General features: G+C 59.5%; 6 protein-coding genes across 6 annotated transcripts; 4 read left to right on the plus strand and 2 right to left on the minus strand.

Moving 5' to 3' along the window:
- Positions 1-197: 197 nt before the first annotated feature.
- Positions 198-1,800, minus strand: JDV02_004015 (uncharacterized protein; the record flags this gene model as incomplete). The annotated part of the gene is made up of 3 exons (XM_047985195.1): positions 1,277-1,800; positions 965-1,189; positions 198-900 (listed from the first exon to the last, which is right to left on the minus strand). Exons 1-3 carry the CDS (start codon positions 1,465-1,467, stop codon positions 198-200), a joined length of 1,119 nt encoding a protein of 372 aa, XP_047841172.1. The 5' UTR covers positions 1,468-1,800.
- A 2,959-nt stretch (positions 1,801-4,759) lies between these two features.
- JDV02_004016 (uncharacterized protein) lies at positions 4,760-6,023 on the plus strand. The gene has a single exon (XM_047985196.1). It carries the CDS (start codon positions 5,067-5,069, stop codon positions 5,868-5,870), a length of 804 nt encoding a protein of 267 aa, XP_047841173.1. The 5' UTR covers positions 4,760-5,066; the 3' UTR covers positions 5,871-6,023.
- Positions 6,024-6,467: 444 nt separating this feature from the next.
- On the minus strand, positions 6,468-7,397 carry JDV02_004017 (uncharacterized protein; the record flags this gene model as incomplete). Its single annotated transcript, XM_047985197.1, has 1 exon — positions 6,468-7,397. The coding sequence occupies one exon, from the start codon at positions 7,395-7,397 to the stop codon at positions 6,468-6,470; it is 930 nt and encodes a 309-aa protein (XP_047841174.1).
- Positions 7,398-11,201: 3,804 nt separating this feature from the next.
- Positions 11,202-13,511, plus strand: GAD2_1 (Glutamate decarboxylase). Its single transcript, XM_047985198.1, has 4 exons — positions 11,202-11,775; positions 11,857-12,144; positions 12,207-12,251; positions 12,310-13,511. The coding sequence occupies exons 1-4, from the start codon at positions 11,680-11,682 to the stop codon at positions 13,426-13,428; spliced, it is 1,548 nt and encodes a 515-aa protein (XP_047841175.1). The 5' UTR covers positions 11,202-11,679; the 3' UTR covers positions 13,429-13,511.
- Positions 13,512-13,678: 167 nt separating this feature from the next.
- Positions 13,679-16,081, plus strand: NOP9 (Nucleolar protein 9). Its single transcript, XM_047985199.1, has one exon. The coding sequence runs from the start codon at positions 13,737-13,739 to the stop codon at positions 16,029-16,031; it is 2,295 nt and encodes a 764-aa protein (XP_047841176.1). The 5' UTR covers positions 13,679-13,736; the 3' UTR covers positions 16,032-16,081.
- A 1,948-nt stretch (positions 16,082-18,029) lies between these two features.
- Positions 18,030-18,320, plus strand: JDV02_004020 (uncharacterized protein; the record flags this gene model as incomplete). The annotated part of the gene is made up of 1 exon (XM_047985200.1): positions 18,030-18,320. One exon carries the CDS (start codon positions 18,030-18,032, stop codon positions 18,318-18,320), a length of 291 nt encoding a protein of 96 aa, XP_047841177.1.
- Positions 18,321-18,382: the final 62 nt, after the last annotated feature.

Consider the following 18,382-nt stretch of genomic DNA (forward strand, 5'->3'; position numbering starts at 1 on the left):
CCCGGCACCTACATGTCAAGGCCCGAGTATATATATGCGACCCTGTGCCGATGTAACACTAATAAGTTGTAACATTCCGCTTTTGCATAATTCCCTCCCAAACGCCAGTCATGCGGTCAAACATCCGGGTATCATGCCTTCGTAAGCACTCTTGTCAGTCCCATGTGCCCATGCGGCCCAAGGAGGAACCGCGCTCCCTACCCCCTCCGCCATTTCGGCTCCGAAATGTCAACCTCCTGCGGCACCGCCGGTCCGTCCACCTCTCCGCGGTCGGGGCTCCTCCGGCCATGGTCGCTGTCCCGGCGGCCCCGCCCGAGCAGTGCCGCCCGGTCCGTCTCGTGGTGCTCCGCCTCGGCCTCCTCCTCCGGCACCGCGACGAGGACGTGGTCGCTGCTGTAGCTGGTCGCGCGCCCGATGCTCTGCCCCCGCAAGCGCGTCTTGACGACGCCCGATCCCATCACGATGGCGTCGGGCGAGCCGCTTCCGCGGTCCAGCTCCGAGCTCAGCGCCCGCTCCACCTCGGCCTTCAGGGTGCTGTTCCCCAGCGAGCTGCGCCGCGCCACGTACTCGTCGAACTGTGTGTCCCGCTCGTGGCTGTACGAACTCGGCGTCCGTTGCATCGTCTGCATGTGCACTGCCTCGTCTTCGCTTCCGCTGGCCGCGCAGTAGTGGCTCACGTTGAAGCCGCCGCCGATAGAGCCAATGCTCAGGCGGGAAGGGGTGGTTGACCCACGCCTCGTGTTGTTGTCGACGCTCAGCCGGCTCGAGTACGAAAAGTCGCGGTCGATTCCGTCGCTGAAGCCGTACCCTTTCACGTTGACGGGTCGCGCGTAGTCGTCGTACGCGGAAAGCCGGCGATAGGTCAACACTGCGTAGAGCACGAGCGCAATGGCCGTGACGCTGCCCGCTGTCAGTCCCGAAACAACAAGGGAAGAATCAGTGCCAATGCGTTCATCTGTCTTACATTAAGGCCGCGTCCAGGCCGATGCCCACGAGCGAGTAGTGTGCGTCGCTCCGCTGGATATACACCACCACGTCGAGCGCAAGGATGGCCGCCGCGCACGTCAACTTGATGACGTGCGTGAAGAGCATTGTCCACGGCGTCAAGGACTCGCTCACGAACTTGACAATCTCGAAAAAGGTGCACAGGACGACGATGAAGGACATGGTGATATTTGTGGCCTCCCAGCTGCGAGAGTCAGTTCTCGGTCTTTCATCTCATGTTTGACACTCAAAAGCGGCCTGTGATGTACGCCGCTAGGTAGGGATAACTTACGCAAACTCAATCGTCGGCGTTTCCCCCTTTTTTTCCCGCTCATCGTAATGCTTAATCGTATCCCCCAAACGCCAGGAGAAGAGTCCCATCATGGATGCCGCCAGCAGTGTCTGCAGCGCCCAGGCCGGGAGCAGTACCATGAGCCTCCACCGCGCCCGGTCAAACTGAGCCTGTGCCCTGTGGTTCGCCATCCTCCTTGCTGTTGTTTGTTGTTGTTGCTGTTGTTCACTCGTGTGGGCCAAGGCAACGTGGTCAAGATGCCAATCGAATGTTTTGCACCACGCGTTGACAGTTCGCTCGTGTGCTGGTGCGTAGTTGGCGAGTTCAAGCCCGTGATGGCCTCGGTTCCGTGACTCCCGTCGAGAATATTGGCCGTGCGGGTGCAGAACGAGCTCCACGGAACCAACAGAGTTCGTCCCATGCTTCCAGCTGCGGACATTTAATACAGACTGACGGACCCCCAGTTGAGCCTCCACGGCTGCAGGTCCCCGTCATGACACAGACACAGTCGGATCCCCGCCAACATGGGCGCCTTCAGCATCGCCCAGGCCGTGGTAGGCCCAAAGCCCGCAAGGCGGACAGGGATTTCGTGGACGGCAGGCAACCGGACGACGACGACACCGCCTCGCGCCCCCGCCAGTCCCCATCGCATCACCAACACCCCTTTCCTGGCGCTGGTCCCTGATGAGGCGCCGCCGCCCGGGGCTTGCGGCTGAGTGGGAGCTGACATGTCGTCCCGCATGGGGGGGTCCCTTGTGGCTTTCTTCAGTGGGCGCCGCATCCCGGAGCAGGGCAGCCTGGGCACAGCTGGCGAGCTATTGGCGCTGCAGGAGCTTCCATGCGTGGGAACGGTGCCGCGGGACGGCCGGTGCCCCATCGTCGAAACAGGCGATGCGTTGTTGATGGTGAGAACTTGCACCTGCACGACGCCCAACCGAGCTGTTCCCCTGCCTGCCGCCTGCGAGCGGCTTCCCTCCCCACAGCGCTCCCTGATCCTGTTGCCTCCACAAACAGTCTGTGCTTGCTGTGTAGTGTGTGTCCGAAGTTATCGAAAGAATCCAGTTCAGCCCAGCTTCGTCAGATTTTGAGTCTCACATCATCCCTTGTCCGTCTCCATGTCCGCGCCGCACCATGACGGGCACTTCAAAATGCTGCATCCGCTAAAACCGCGCGCTTCCTCGCACCAGCGACCGGGATTGTCCGGTGGGACACTCGACGATTAGCACGAAATACCACGACCGGTGTCGACTCTGCTCGGCTCGCTGGTCGCGCAAGATGGGGCTTAAAGGATGAACGTCGTCGCTTAGGCTTATTTTGGGCAAGCACGCCAAGAGCTCCGCACGCTCAGCCCTGGTCATGGAGGATTCCATCCACGGCTTCACCATCTGGGAAATGAAAGACGGGGCGAGCTGGTTGGCCGCTCTAGCCCACGTCGCGCCAGATCAGGCAGTCAATCGAGGCAGTGTCCGAAGCCTGCGCAATTATTCCCACAGATCCCGCGTAGCATTCCGATGTTTCCACTGCGTACTAAACTAATAAGATACCTTGAATAGAAACAGACTCAGGCGAGATTCTTTGACTCGCGCGCCTCGCGCTTAGTGCACGACATTGCGCTCATGTAGCCACGGTGAGGTCCCCGCTGGGTATTGGCTTTGGTGATGGTTCGATTATGTGTAGTCTGGCTCGTAGCTGGTGTTGCGGGATCTTGCTTCACCCGGTCGATCGTTCTATTCATAGAATCAGTCCGTTGACTGTCGGCAGACGCCATGGGACATGTTGCAATCCGGATGCTCCCTTCGCTGGGTCCTTTGGTCGGCTGACTACCTACGACTCGTCCAGCCAACCAGCCAACTTGACACCGCGAGTTTCCCTCATCAGCACCAGAGCGACAGATGCAAGCTGTAGCATTGGTGAAGGCAGTGAATCGTGGCTCAACCACTCTTTGTTTTTCTTAAGGCACGCAGATATCCGCTGCGTCTATGAGTATCCTCCCCCAGTCATTAAGCGTATCATGTAGGCTGTCAAGCAGGTGATGCACCCAGTCATCCAGTACATTGGCTCCACCAACATTATGCACTGTACTTGGCAGTCGTCTGCCAACATAGGCTTACTCCAACTCGGCCCTCGTCCCCGGCAATTCCTCACAGACCAGCTTCGGTGTTGGCTTGATAGACGTTGGAGGCATCGAATGCAATCACATTGCCCTGCTTGTCCGTCATGGCTGCCGCCTGCACATCCACCACAGCCTCCTGGCGCTTGACAAGGCCGTCTAAACATATTCATGTCAGGTCATGACGCCAGATGCAGCACCGTGAATGAATCGTCGACTTACCATCAGAGCTGGCCATGGCAGCCGCGGCAAAAGCAAACAATGTGACGAATGAGAAGTGCATCTTGTGGCTTGTTGGTTGTGCGACTTATCAACTACTGTGTTCTGCAGGGTGCAAATAGGAACTCGTTTGTGTGTACGAAGTAGGCTGTGGCAAGACTGAATCGTGGGTTGCTGGGACAGAGTGAAAGCACACAAACCACTGGTTCCAGAGGGGGCTCTCCGTATATGTAACCCCGCCCATGGTACAAATCACATCATCCTATCCATGGCCATGCTAACAAAGGCGGCCGCTTGTGTCCAGCTCCGGCTGGAGATCAGACAAGTCGTCTTGTCTTGACCCTTCCGAGCGCCACCCGGAGCGATGTGCAGCCGCAGCATGATTTCCAGGTTGAGACCGGGTCAAAAGCACCCCTTGCAGAGATGCAAAGGCAAGTCCGGCACGGGATACCGTAGGTACTTGCAAGCGCACACATACCGTAAGGAGCTACAAAGTACTTCGTACAGTAGGAACAGTCAAGGGGACGGGAAGCCCGGCAGCTTGGCAGCACAGTTTAATCCGAAGAAGCTTTCCATCGTTTCGCCGCATCCAGTACGGGGCGACAGGCAGATACGACCAGTGGCTGGGCGCTGAGCGCATGAATCCGGCAACAACGCTGAAACGGGGGCGTGTATCAAGTCCCCAGATTCCGGTGCCTGTTCGTGGGAAGATCAGACCGCTTGGCCCACGTTCCGGTCGCAGCTTTTGCTAGCTTTGCTGAACATGGCCGACAGCGTGGCGACCGTCCATCGTGGAAAGCTCCACGGCTCGAATCTTGAGACGGGACGACGCAGCTCCATCATCTGAACCCGAGGCATCGCCAGCAACGCGAAGAGTTGTTGAAAGGTGAGACAGGTACGAGCTGCTGGTTGGTGGAGAGTCGAGAACCTGGAACCGGGGGGGGGCGGCTCAAGCCTGCGTCGCTGTCGCGGGCTGGGAAGAATGAAAATGCGGCCCGCCCGCAGAGCTGGCACACCATTTGCCCGAATTAGCACGAGGGCTGCACACAAATCGGCACAACTACTTGTGCAAAGGGTTCGAATTGGGCGGCTGCACAACCTCAGCTCCGCTCTCATGCATCGCTCCTGATTTCGCCGCGTCGTGCATCCACCCACTCCACCTCATCGACGCCCATCCGCCAGGACCACCACCGCGGGGTATCGATGCCAGGTGGGGTGACGCACGCGAAGGGATGCGCCTCAGACCAAGCCAGCTGACGGCCAGGCTTCCTCCCCGCCCTCGACACTCAACTCGTCCTCGACTTCCGCGTTTCCCTCCCAGTCGTACCTTTGTCGTCGCCAGCACAACCATCTCGGTCCTGCGTCGCCGTGTCCTTGGGTGCTGTTCGCTGCCAGCCCCGCCTCGGTGAACAAGAAGATCTCCCGGACCCCCACCCCCTCCATGACCCCCCGTGTCCCGTCATGGCTTCCTCGGAACACTGCCTCATGTGCTTCGAGGCGCTCGACGCCCACCTGACTGACCGCAAGCCCCTGTCCCTCGACCGCGTGCAAACGTCGTGGGTCAGCTATGTGAGCTCCGGCGCCAGCTCGTCGGCGACACCAGCAGCGGCTCCGCTCAAGGACCCCAACCTCCGCCGCGTCGCCGCCGACACCGACTCCTTCTCGTCTTCGTCGTCTTCCTCCTCCGGCTCCTTGGCCTCCGCATCTACGCCGGCTACGTCGACCTCGTCCCTTCCCCTCGGCGGCGCCCCAGCATCGACGCCCCTCTTCGTCACTTGGAACACGGTCGAGGACGATGGCGACACCTCGCTGCGCGGCTGCATCGGCACCTTTGAAGCCCAGCCGCTGGCCATTGGTATTCCCGAGTATGCCGTAATTTCTGCGGTCCACGACTCGCGCTTCCCGCCCGTTACCCGTGCCGAGCTGCCCGAGCTGCAGGCTGCCGTGACTCTCCTTACAGACTTCGAGGAGGTCGACGACCCGTACGACTGGGAGATTGGTACCCACGGCATCCGCCTCTCGTTCTACGACCGGGGCCGCCGCTACGGCGCGACGTACCTCCCCGATGTCGCAGCCGAGCAAGGCTGGACCAAAGACGAGACCCTCTTCAGCCTCATTCGCAAGGCCGGCTGGATGGGCAGCCGCAACAAGTGGAAGGACCTGGACCTCAAGGTGACGCGCTACCAGGGCAAAAAGCATAGCATGAACCACGCCGAGTACAAGAAATGGAAGGCTTGGGCCGCTTCCAACAAGCAGCAATGTTGATAGACATGTCGGCGTGGCGGCGTTTGCATCTGATTTCCTACTCTACACTGGCTACGGCGCATGGTAAACGGAAGGGACGGGACGGGATCTCCGCCAGATGATGGCATTCGAGCTAGCTCATCTAATAAATACACGCAATGGACTGACTCCTTATCTTTACGTGCTACACTGCAAGTCATATTTTGTTGTTACTCCAAACCTAGTTAAGCATCGCTGCCGCTATTGGTAAGGAAAATATAGGCCATCGAGAAACTGTCCTCGAGAACACGTTCCACTTATCATTGCGTGATCGTCATCCTCGCCATGCCCGCGTACAATGCATTGTCTGCCCCTCGCTACAAGGCCTTCGTCACCCAACGGCATCCGATATCCCCAAAGCCCGTCGGCAAATGTCCTGCTCCCCAGCGCCAGAGCCGTTTCCATGGTGAATGTCAGAGACCTCAAGGTTATACATCCGTACCCTAAACCCGCTGCCCTGCCCCAGCCAGGCCTAAACCACGGCTTCGCAGTTTCCGACAGCATAGACGGAAACAAAAAAAAATTATTGACGGGAAGAAAGTTCGTAAATACATAGCTCGTACAGCCTGGCACAGGATGTCACCAGCACCGCAGCGTTCTCCAGAAACCACCAGGCCCACGGCTCAGGCGGTGTCCGGGCAGCCTTGGCCCGCGCAGGCGAGGCACACGCTTCTCGCCGACTCCGTCGCCGCCGATCCCGCCGCTCCCGTCGTCGTCGTCGTCGTGGCCCGGAGGCAGCGGCGTCAGCGGCTTGGTCATGCCGCGGGCATTCATCTCTGTGTTGTCGAATATGCCCATGGCGGCGAGGCGGCGGCGCTCAATCACCCGGCGGACAATGAGCGCGAAAGTCTCTTCGATATTGACCTCGAGGCGGGCGCTCGTCTCCATGAAGCCGCAGCCCCGGCGGCGGGCCCACTCGAGCCCCTGCGCCGCGGGCACCTGCCTGCTCTCCTGAAGGTCGCACTTGTTACCGGCAACAATCTTGACGGGCGGGACCGTCTTGGCGCCGCCCTCGCCGCCGGCGTCCAGGCCGGCCGCGGTCACTATGTTGGACGGAGGCATGCCGGCGCGGCGCGCGCGCTCGGCGTTATCGAGCCGCGTCTCAGACTCCATGTCGATGAGATCGTCAAAGTACTGCAGGGCGTCGAGGGAGTCGCGCGACGTGATGTCGTAGACAAGGAGGAACGCGTCCGCGCCCAGGTTTGAGGAGGCCCACATGCCGCGATATTCCTCCTGGCCGGCCGTGTCGGTCAAGGAGAGGTGATATGTGGCACCGTCGATGCGGCGCGTGACGCTGTACGAGTCCTCGATGGTGGGGTCATACTCGGAGGTCCACTGCGAGCGCACAAGGCGCAGCGTGATGGACGACTTGCCGCAGCCGCCGTCGCCGCATATGGTGATGGAGATGGGCACGGCAGGCCGCTGCTGCTGCTGTGCTTGCTGGTGTTGTTGTTGGTTGTAATGACTGTCGCCATGGTTGTGGTGGTGATACTGCCCGAGGTGAGCCATGGCTGCTGCTTCTAGAGAAGAGCCTTGCCGGCCTTTGACACTGGACGGGGACAGACGCCGCTAAAGAGGACGGGTGCGCGCACAATCAGACGAGTCCGCGCCGTCGACGTGATTCGAGTCGTTGCGTCCCGGTTGGTTTCAGCCTCAGCACGGCCCCAACTGGTGAGGCCCGCGCCGCCGTGTGATCCTACCCGATGAACCGACGACGAGCCCGCAGCCAGATCAAGACCAGGCCTCTGTCTGGCACGCTCGCGCTGTCCGGGTCGTGTTGTCCCTGAGCACGCGCGCCGCCAGAGTCCCACGTTAGGAGCGTTGTCGACGACTGGCTGACGGAGAGGATCGTCAATGCAAGCGGCGAAAGCCGGGGGAGGGGCTCGCTCGCTGATGATGGTCCTAGCCGACGCAGGGTCGAGGGTCGAGAACACCCAACCCTGCAGCTTCAGGAAGAACAAAAAGCTCTTGCTTTGCGCAGGTGCCTCGGAACGACGACGTCAGCAGCGGCAGTGCTGAAGTCTCAGCAAGGAGGATAAGAAGTCGCACGGGCCCTCTCCCGCGGGCGCCAGGTGAGTGATAATGGGCTGCTGGTGGAGGCGACGTTGCGCGACTGCGACAGAGGCTCCGCTAAACCACCTTGGCTAGGTAAGTAAATTGACGTCAAGACCAGACGACGTGCAGTCGGCCGATGGCAGCGGCTGGACGTCGGATCAGTCGCAGGTTTCAATGGTGCGAACAGGCAGGCAATCAGTCAGTCAGTCGGCCAGCCAGCTGGGGCCACCACAATCAAATAGGTAGTGGCCGCCTTCAGGTCAGGCTGGCGAATAATATAAGTGTCAAAGCACACCTGAACTCTCGATCCGCAGTCAGTCGTGGCGGCGTAGCGGGGCCCTTGGGTGGCAGTAGTTGGTGCCTGGTGCGTCCACTTCAGGAACTCAGGAGTCAGGGGTTGCTGGTAGGTAGTTCTCGGCGTGTAGGTAGTACCTCGTACGTAGTGCTACTACCTAACAAGACGCAGGGCTGGGCTGGACAATGGACAGGGGGGGCAGCCCTCCTAATATAATCATGAGCTGCTGCTTCGTACGAAAGGTCGGTCCCCGCAGATATATTGGCGCCGACGGCAAAAGCGGCGACGCTGGGCATCAACCAGGCAGAGCACAACGGCGGGACGAGACGCTGCGATGCCACCGGTCAGCCTCGGGCCGCGCGCGCCAAGCAGTGCCCGTACCGTACCGTACCGTACCGCACTCGTATGTGTGTGATTGCGACCTCGATGTAGGTATGGCACGACGGGGTGCGGCGCAGGAAAGGAGCGGGGAGAGCGCGCGTCGTGCATGTCAGCGACCCGGTGTCGATGTGATGAAGCGGCGCGTGCCGAGTATAAATGCGACCGAAGACAACACGCGGGCTTCGGGCGAGGGCAGCCGCGGTGCGCGCGCGCTCGCGCAAGGGGGGGAGGAGTGTGAACGGGGGAGACTCTGCTCTCAGAGGCAGCTCGTTGGCGTGTCCCGCCCTGCGTCGCGAGAGATCGCGTGAGGAGGAAGCAGAGAGAAGTTCCTTTTTTCTGAGGCTGCGCACCTCTGCCTCGTATATGACAGACGCGCGGTGGTGAGACCCGGCTAGGAGGCCTTGTTCGCCCTGCCCCCAGCAGACGAACAGCAGCAAGAAAACGAGACCTCTCTGAGGCACGAAGCCGAGTACCTGACTTTGTTGCTCCTGCGACGGTCGCACAGTTACCTGCTTTGTCTTGGGCGGGCCCTTTTGCGACATCGGTCGGGGGGGGGCTCTCTCGGGAGGAAGGGATGGAGGCTTGCGGGGCCGTTTAAGACAACCGATCAAGATGCCGCACCCGAGAGCCGTTGCGAAAAGGCAACGAACGAAAGTGAGCCTCCCACCTGATACGCGGACAACGTGCACGACGCCCCACAGAAAGGATAGATGACGGGCAGCCTCTCACCTCTGTCCTCGCACGCGGATGCGCCATGGCGGCTCGCACCAATGATGTGGCTGAGCGACGTCGCTCCACGGGCGGTGCTGCTCACTTACACGCCTCCAGTCCGTGGTGATGGGGAATAGGGAGGGGCCTGAAAGACGGAACCCGGCGAAGGAGGGGCTTACGGGGGCATCCATTGAGCCACGGCTGTTTCAACCAGCCTCGTTGTATACACGGGCGATGGATGGCTGGCGCACCTGCTCTGCTTTCCTCTTTCTGCTTCAGAGGAGGACATGACAACGATGCGCCCGCACTCTGCCAGCAACAACGTCACGCCATGATCCAGGGTCCCTCATTTTGCAGCTCAAGGTGTATTAGATGAACTATAGCGCATGCATAATAAAAAGCCCGCAGCATCTTTTCAGAGATGCCAACCGACCCGCACCTCGTTGACATACATGCTAGTTATGTACGTGCCTACTTCGCACGTACTACCTTCAGACTCTCCCCGCATTTCCTAGTCGGGCGTTCGTTCGCCCCAGCGTGATGCAACCCGGGCACGGAGCACGCAGCGGCTCGACGAGCCCTGGCAGACGGTTGCGTTGCAGAAGGACTGTCACCGCAAAGGGGTACGTACGAAGTAGTAGCGATGGGTATCCTCCTCCTGTGCCCTGCCCGGCGCGGGTGGTGGGATCATCATGTCGGCACCTGCAGGCGCACCACCGGCGCATCTCCTCGGGTTTTTGCCAGGCTTGAATGCTCGGGCACGTATTTACGCATGGCACTTGGCGTACCAGACAGTGCGGGAAAAGGAAAGCGAAAGGGAAAAAAAAAAAAAAGAGCGCGCGGTATGCCCTCTGATGGGTGTCATCTCCGAGCGCATGCAGGTGACTTGCTTGGCGGGCGCCACGATCGGGTCGTCGCCGTGTCTCTCGCGCCACGCACGCACTTGGAGTCTCACCTACTGATGCCATGTTCATGATTTTTTACCAGAGCTGCTGCTCTCCATAACAGGATGGTGGCTTCCATATTAGTAACGTGCTCAACGCGGACACAAGGACCGCGCGCGCACGGGCGCCTGTGCGCCGCGAGCGGCAGGCATTGGTGGTTGTGCTTGGGGGAGTCGTCGGAGCCGCTGTCGAAGCACGCACAGACCGACAGACCGACCGGGCTGCCGGTCCATCACTTGCAGCAGTGGGCTGCGGTCGGACGAGCCACAGCCCCAGGAGAAGGTCATTTGTTGTCGTCATAGTCCCCCGCTGCGTGCTTGCTTCTGAGCCGTCGTTAGCATGATTACTTGGTGCTGGTCTCGTCACAGTCACGCCGCTGCACCGCAGGCATAGGTTACGGGGTAGACGGAGATGCCATGGTAGTTACCTATGAATCAGCGAGTTTGGGGCAGCATGTGCAAGTGACGAGGGACGTGTGGCCGGTTGCTGCCCGCGCCCGTCTTATCCCCACCCATCGCATGCTTCCGTGCCGAATGACAACCCCCCAAATCTTAGGTTATAAGACGGCATCTGCCGCGCCTGCAGCATGCCATCCGTGGGTTCAATGGTGACAGACGACCGCCAATCTGGTGCTGCGAGCCACCATGCCGTCGGCTGCAGGGCACGTCGCCCGGCTGGGGGCCAAGCACCGCGTCGACTTCCCCTTTGCAGCAGGAAGGGCTCTTCGCTGCGACGGTGATTGCGGTGCTGGTGCCGCGCTTGTCTGGAGCGTTGCGACCCCAATATTCTGTGGGCGCCGTTGGAGCGCGCCGATGACTCTATGCATCCATCCCTACGAGGTACGAGGGTATACCTACTATCAAAATGGGTTGCCAAATGAGGAGGGCGGCGAAGGCGCCGTGCCGAACTTGCCACTACATTGCTTCAGCACGTAAAACGCCAATTCCCCCCGCTCATCAGGCTGCCAGAAGTCGAAACCGGCCCTTAGCAGTGCATCCCGCCCCAGCCCCTATGCGGCCTTTTCTTCGTGCGCCGCTGGGGCGCAAAAAAAAAATTGCAAAGTCTACCTACTACGCTCGTCCAATCCGGCAAAGACTCGGATGACGGCGGATACGCCCGCCGAGGCCCAGCCAGCCAAATGCTAACTCCGGCTCTTGTCATGCTCCTCGGTACGCATGTTCTTTCCATACCAAGGCTTCTCGTCCGGGGCAGGTCCCCCTCTAGTAGCCATGGACCCTTTTCCGCCGCTACTCCTCGAACCTCGACTCTTTTTCCCGCTCCATGTCGATGAGGGGCACATTTCCACCACCCCACCATCTCGCATACTACCAGATACTTCGTCCTTGACGACGCACGTTTCGTTACACTGCGGCAACCAAGGCACCGCCCTACCCTGCCCCGCGAGATGACCCCCTCGGCAATCAACGGGCACGCGACCAACGGGGCCAATGGTGCCAATGGGTCTGGTCCTCACCTGCGCAGGGCTGAAGAGCTCGACGATGTACGTTAAGCTGCGCTCCCTACCCCGTGGCTACCAGGAGTCGTTGCCCATCTGGCTAAACACAAATCTCACCATCTGCAGCTCATTGGCTCAGTGAGACAACTACTTGTTCCTTTTGTTCAAGCCGCCGACGATGCCGCCGTCGACCGTGCGTCGGGTGACCTCCCCGTTGACGCCACTGGCCGGCCCCAGAATGTCCTCGTAGACACGCACGAGCCCGCCGAGCTGGCAGCCAAACTCAAGTTTATCCTGCCAGAGGAGGGACAGGGCAAGGACGGCCTGCTCGCCGGCATTGAAAAAGTGCTCCGGTACAGCGTCAACACCTGGGACCAGGGCTTTCTGGACAAGCTGTACGCCAGCAACACACCTGTAATCACCATCGCGCCCAAGCCCCATACCCCGTCTCGGACACAGCGTGCTCACTACCACAGGTGGGCGTAATTTCAGACCTCGTACTGTCCATCTTGAACACCAACGTGAGTCGAGTCCAATCGGGTCCATTCCGTGTCTCGCCCGCTGTCTGACCTGTCCCAGCTGCACGTCTACCAAGTCTCACCAGCTTTAACCGTGATCGAGAAGACGACGGGCCGCGCCCTTGCCAACCGCTTCGGATTTACGGGTCCCCTTGCCGGCGGCATCACCTGTCAGGGCGGCAGCTCCTCCAACCTCACCTCCCTAGTCGTCGCACGCAACGCCCTGTACCCGCACACCAAAGCCGCTGGGACTCGTGGACATGATTTTGTCGTCTTTACTAGCGCCCATGGCCACTACTCGGTCGAGAAGAGCGCCATGATCTGCGGCCTCGGCGAGTCGAGCGTGTGCAAGGTGCCCGTCGACGACACGGGTGCCATGCGCGCCGACAAGCTGCGCGAGTTGGTTGCACTCGCCAAAGAGCAGGGCAAGACGCCACTCTATGTCAATGCAACCGCAGGCTCCACGGTGAGAGGCTCGTATGACCCGTTCGAGGACATCTCCAGAATCTGCAAGGAGTTTGGCATGTGGATGCACATCGATGCTAGTTGGGGTGGACCGGTCGTCTTTTCCACGCAGCAGAGGTGGAAGCTCAGAGGCTCTCACCTAGCCGACTCCCTTACTGTCAACCCGCATAAGATGATGAACGCACCCACAACGTGTTCCTTTCTCCTCGGTCCAGACATGACCGTTTTCAACAAGGCCAACAGCACTACCGCCGGCTACCTCTTCCATGGGGGCGGCGACGAGGAGATATGGGACCTGGCGGACCTGACGCTCCAGTGCGGCCGGCGGGGCGATAGTCTCAAGGTTGCGCTCGCTTGGCTGTACTATGGTGCGAGTGGGTTTGAGCGGCACATCGACCATGCTTTCGATATGGCGTCGTACCTCTACGAGCTGCTCCAGCAGACGGGCGACTTCGTCATGCTGTCGAGCAACCCGCCACCATGCTTGCAAGTCTGCTTCTACCACGCCTCCGGTGGAAAGCTGGCAAACGACGCCACCACCAACACGCAGCGGACGCAGACGATTGTCGAAAGACTGATCCAGCGCGGGTTCATGGTGGACTACGCTCCCGGAGACAAGGGCAGCTTTCTGCGAGTAGTGGTCAATGTGCAGACGCTCCCGACGACTGTTAAGGGGCTGGCCAAGGCCATACATGAAGTTGCAAAGCAAGTGTAAACATAGATATAGATCACAGTAGAGCCACGAACCGTCAGGATACGCATAGATGATATCAATTAGATGTTAAAGACATTTGCCACAACCTGATAAATGCTCCTGCAGTGTCTGAGTCTCGAAGACGAGCCGTGTCCGCGTTCCTGTGGAGGTGGGCGGTCTGGCCTTTTTTGGGGGCAAAGGGGGGGGCCGATAAGGATTCTTATCGGGTTGAAAAAAAAATTGGGAAACGTCCATTTCAACACCGCCATTGAACAGCACCCCACTGAGACAGCAGCCTCAGCTTCGGTGCACCACAGAATTGCAGCAACATGCCCAAGCCGCGAACAAAACGAAGCGCCGTCCGCGAGGAGCGCAAGCGCAAGCGACAAGATCAAGACGACTCGAACTACGAGACGAAGCGTCCGCGGCGGAGCGAGGACGATGCTGCTGACGACGAGACCGCGGGCTACGCAATTGATGGCGCGGGCCCGGGCGAGGCACAGCACGATGGCATCCTGGAGAAGGAGTTCTTCGGCATGCTCGCAGATGAGGAGCAGGAATACTTTCGACGTGCCGACGAAATGCTTGAATTGAACCAGTTCCCGACCGCCGACGACCGCGGCCTCTTCCTCGAGAGTGTCTATACTGAGGCCAAAGGCAAGGAACTCAAGCTCGCCAGCAGCCAGTCCTGCTCGCGTCTTATGGAGCGCCTTATCCAACTGTCGACCACGGCGCAGAAGAAGAGCCTCTTTGAGGCCTTTGGAGGCCACTTCCTCTCCCTCGTCCGTCATCGCTTTGCTAGCCACTGCTGCGAGGCACTATTCCTGCGCTCCGCGGGCGTGGTGACGCAGGAGTTGGCTGGCTACGTGGTGGACACCAAGAGAAAAGGTGCCGACCAGCAGGAGCCCGAGGCCTCCATGGAAAGCTTGTTTTTGGCCACGTTGGACGAGCTCGAGGGCAGCTTGAGCTTCCTCATCACCGACCGCTTCGCATCGCACACCCTCCGCGTCCTGCTCCTCGTACTGTCCGGCCGACCCCTCGACGACGTGTCAGCGAAGACGCTCATGAAGAGCAAGAAGAAGGAAAACATTTCAGTGGCGGGGTCCGCGGCCGCGGATGAGCAGAATCAGGGTTTGCGAGCCGTCCCGGTGTCTTTCAACATGGCCATCCGAAAAATTGTCAGCGACTCGACCGCTGGCACGGACGCCACGGGTCTGCGCGTGCTGGCGAAGCACCCCATCGGAAACCCCACGCTGCAGCTTTTGCTCGAGCTCGATCTGTCGCTGAGCAAGTCTGAACAGAAATCGGACGACCAACATGTCTCGCTCCTGCAGCAGCTTCTGCCAGGCGCTCCGAAGTCGCTCGCGGACGGCTCTTCTGAAGCGTCTGAGTTCATCAATGGCATGATCTACGATCAGATCGGCTCGCGGCTCATTGAAACGCTGGTTGTCCAGTCTCCCGGCATCATCTTCAAGGCTCTCAATCACAGCATCTTTCTCCCCCGTATTCAAGGGTATGTCCGTAACGACATTGCTTCATACCCCGCTATCAAGTTTCTGGGCCGCCTGGGCAGGGATGATCTCGTCACAGCCGTCGAGCAGATCCTCCCGACGGTTCCTCAGCTCGTGTCCAAGTCCCGGTTCAACGTCCTCAATACTTTGTTCGAGCGCTGCGCAGCAAGAGGCGTGAACGACGAGGTCAAGAAACTCATGAAGGGCCTCAAGGAGGGTTGTGGAAGCCAGCCCGTCGACCTGGTCACCAGTCTGTGCTGTCTGAGGGACGAGAAGGAAAAGATCAAGGACGTCGAGCAGCTCACGCGCAACCAGTATGCCATTCAGTCGCACGGCGCGAAGCTGCTCACTACCCTGTTATCCATCCCTGGTCCCTCCAAGGGCGTCCACGAGTCCCTCCTCGCCCTCCCGCCCGAACACCTCATTCGCCTCGCCACCACTTCCATGCCCACGGTGACGCTCCTCACAACTGCCTTGTCAACGCCCGCCGCCAACTCGCTATTCCAGAAGTCCCTCGTTAGCGCCTTAACGCCGCATACGTCCGACCTAGCCACCTCACAGTTCGGCCACAACCTCATCAATGCCATCGCGGGGGTGCCCAGCAAAGGCAAGGACCTGAGCGTGCCGTACCACCTCAAGGAGGCGGTCATGAATCAGCTCGGGGCCCACGAGGCCGAGCTGCGGGAGTCTTGGATGGGCCGCAGCGTCTGGAGGAGCTGGAAGGGCGACATGTGGAAGACGCGTAGGGGAGACTGGAAGGGGTGGATAAAGGGAGCTGACCTGCCGCAACAAGCTCAGCAGCCTGTCGCCGCAACAAGAGGACTGCACAGAATACACACCAGCAGGAAGGATGTAGCAGAGGACGACGAACAGGTGGAAATGACCGAACTTCAAGATGAGGCACCGAGTGCGATGGAAGTTGACGCACCCGAGGATATGGCTCCGACCCAAGACGAGACTGAAGAGCAAAAGCCGAGGAAGGAGAAGAAAGAAAGAAAAGAAAAGCGGGACAAGAAGGACAAGACGGAGAAAGCGAATAAGGAGAAAAAGGACAAGCGAGGCAACAAGGACAAAGAAGGCAAGGAGAAGAAGGCCAAAAAGAGCGAGAAGTGATGCACCGATTGGTGATATTGAGATAGCTTCTAAGAAGTCTAATGATACCCAGCTCGGCGGGACTCTCGCACACTTTGCTGTTGTAGTTTCTATTGACATACGCATCAGCATCGACGACAGTCGCTTAAGGCCACATATTCACAGCTTGCCGTCCCCTCGCTGCCCGGGCTGCTCACCATCCAACCCAAGAGTTGCCGGTCAGGATGCCGGCCCATCGATGCGGCGCGAACACAACCGGCCCGCTCGCCCCGAACCTCTGTTCAGCCCGCCAGGCCCTTACGAGGCCTCGACAACTGGGGCAGCAGGTTCTCAGTCTTCCCTCCCGCACACGCTCTCTTCTTCTCCTGCCGCGCCTTCTGCCTCTCCCTTCTGCTATCGGCTTACGTCCATCACGCCGGCCGTTTCATGTTGTTGCAATTTCGTGGCTCACAGATAGGAGCGTTCCTACTGCGACGTGCTCTCCAACGTTTTCTCCGTCACAGCTGAGAGTGATAACCTCTCGCATCCAGACTCGTGTTGGTTGCGGCATTCGCTCCACTTGACGGCATTCTTCCGAAGACTACCACGGCTTCTGGGTACCCTTGTGCCCTTCATCAAGAAGACTCGTTTGAGATATCCGAGTCGACCGTACAATTTGGACAGAGCATCGGGCGCCGGCGTATAGCTAATCGCCATCTTCGCCCATTCGCCAATCTTTTCGCCTCGGCCGGCTTCTTCGACGTTTCTTGAGCGCACTTGACGCTTCCCGAAATACGTTTGGCCATCGTCGCCGGCTCGCCCGTCTTGGACTCGACCAGAAAAGACTCAGCATCGATCTGACACCTTTCGAACGCAACGCAATCAAACCACACTCATCAAAATTCCGAGCCTTTCGCCGCGCTTTTCTGAATCTCGCGATCCGTTGTGCCCGTTTGGGCTGGGTGTGCTGCTGCTGCCGTTCCGTCGTCGAAAAGCGACGTTCTCGCACCACCAAAACGACAAATTCAGTGACGAGTTTTCCAATTTCTGGGAATCGTTTCGTCTTGGAATCCTTGTGTCCGTACCTTATTTAGTTCTCCGCCGCCGTCGACATAATTCAACATTTCCGACTCCCGGTATCGGCTACCGGCATTCGTTTGAGAGAGGCATCGTTCCCGCTGTCCACTGTCGACACTTCAAGCTTTGTCTTCAATTCAACTGTTATACATTCCCTCACTATTCCCTCTCTCGACAAAGTGCAGAATCCAGTGTAAGAATACTCACCCCTGGCTGCTCAACAGTCGCCTCGCCAACTCTACTACTACAACCACACTGCCTCCACATCGCCATGCCTCACCGCCCATGTGCCGGACATGTACTAACCGCCAGCACCACCACCCTAGAACGACAGGCAGGCACGATGTCCCGTTCTGGATATGACCTGACGCACGCGCTGCCCGGATCCGCGGCAGCAAATCAGGTGGCACGGGGAAGGGCCAGGCGGACAGGTAGTACCTATATCCCCCACCCCCCTGCTTGCCCTCTGTCTCCTTCCTCTCCTACCTACCAACCTACCAACCCGGAGATGAGCAACTACCTGGAACGACCTTTCTTTCCTGGCTCAGTGTTTACCGGTGTACTAAAATGAGCTACACTACAGGCGATGACCTTAACACTACGCCTCGGGCTTCGCGTATAAACGCCCCCGAGGGAGTCACTACGGCACAAATCGCCGGTTCCCCTACCACGCCCACACCTCGGACCATGAGGCGACAGCCGGTACTGCAGACGGCTGCCAGTGCGCAAGCCGCTCCTACATCAGTGGCGACAAGCAGCAACGCCACCATGATGGCAACTCCTAGACAACTGCAGCATCCACCAGTCATGGGTTCGGGCGGCTTCTAGCAGCAGCCCCCGCCCCGTGCGCCCGTGGACAGCTCCCGTACGTCCAGCGTCTCGGGAGGTGAGGGTCTGGGACGTGGTCAGAATCTCGTCCCAGACCAGTTCAACCTGTTTGTCGCAGGAAACGTTGCCAACACGATGGCACCCCCTGGCTTTGCTGTGACCGGAACACACCAGCAACAGCATCAGCATCAGCATCAGTACCAACATCATTATCAGCATCATCAGTATCAGCATCAATATCAGCCGTGGCAACAGCAGCAATCGGGCGGCGGCCAAGATGTCGAGATGGACGACGACGCCCACCCGTACGGCGGTCAGCCGTTCCATCACTACTACCAGCAACAGCAACAGCTCAGCCGCCAGCGCCGCCGGAGACAGCAGCGGGACCAGCACGGCCGACACGGCCATCAACAGCGAAGGCCGTGACGCGCGGCGTCTTGTCCACACAAGGCATGCATATTTTCCGTCTTCCCCTGATAAAAGAGCCA

This window comes from Purpureocillium takamizusanense, chromosome 3 (genome assembly GCF_022605165.1).
Source record: "Purpureocillium takamizusanense chromosome 3, complete sequence".
Taxonomy (NCBI): Eukaryota; Fungi; Ascomycota; class Sordariomycetes; order Hypocreales; family Ophiocordycipitaceae; genus Purpureocillium; species Purpureocillium takamizusanense.

Coding starts and splice junctions, on each gene's coding strand:
- GAD2_1 (XM_047985198.1), top strand. CDS start 11,680: ATGACCCCCTCGGCAATCAACGGGCACGCGACCAACGGGGCCAATGGT. Junction 11,776..11,856: donor GGGCTGAAGAGCTCGACGAT/GTACGTTAAGCT, acceptor CACCATCTGCAG/CTCATTGGCTCAGTGAGACA. Junction 12,145..12,206: donor TGTACGCCAGCAACACACCT/GTAATCACCATC, acceptor TCACTACCACAG/GTGGGCGTAATTTCAGACCT.
- JDV02_004016 (XM_047985196.1), top strand. CDS start 5,067: ATGGCTTCCTCGGAACACTGCCTCATGTGCTTCGAGGCGCTCGACGCC.
- NOP9 (XM_047985199.1), top strand. CDS start 13,737: ATGCCCAAGCCGCGAACAAAACGAAGCGCCGTCCGCGAGGAGCGCAAG.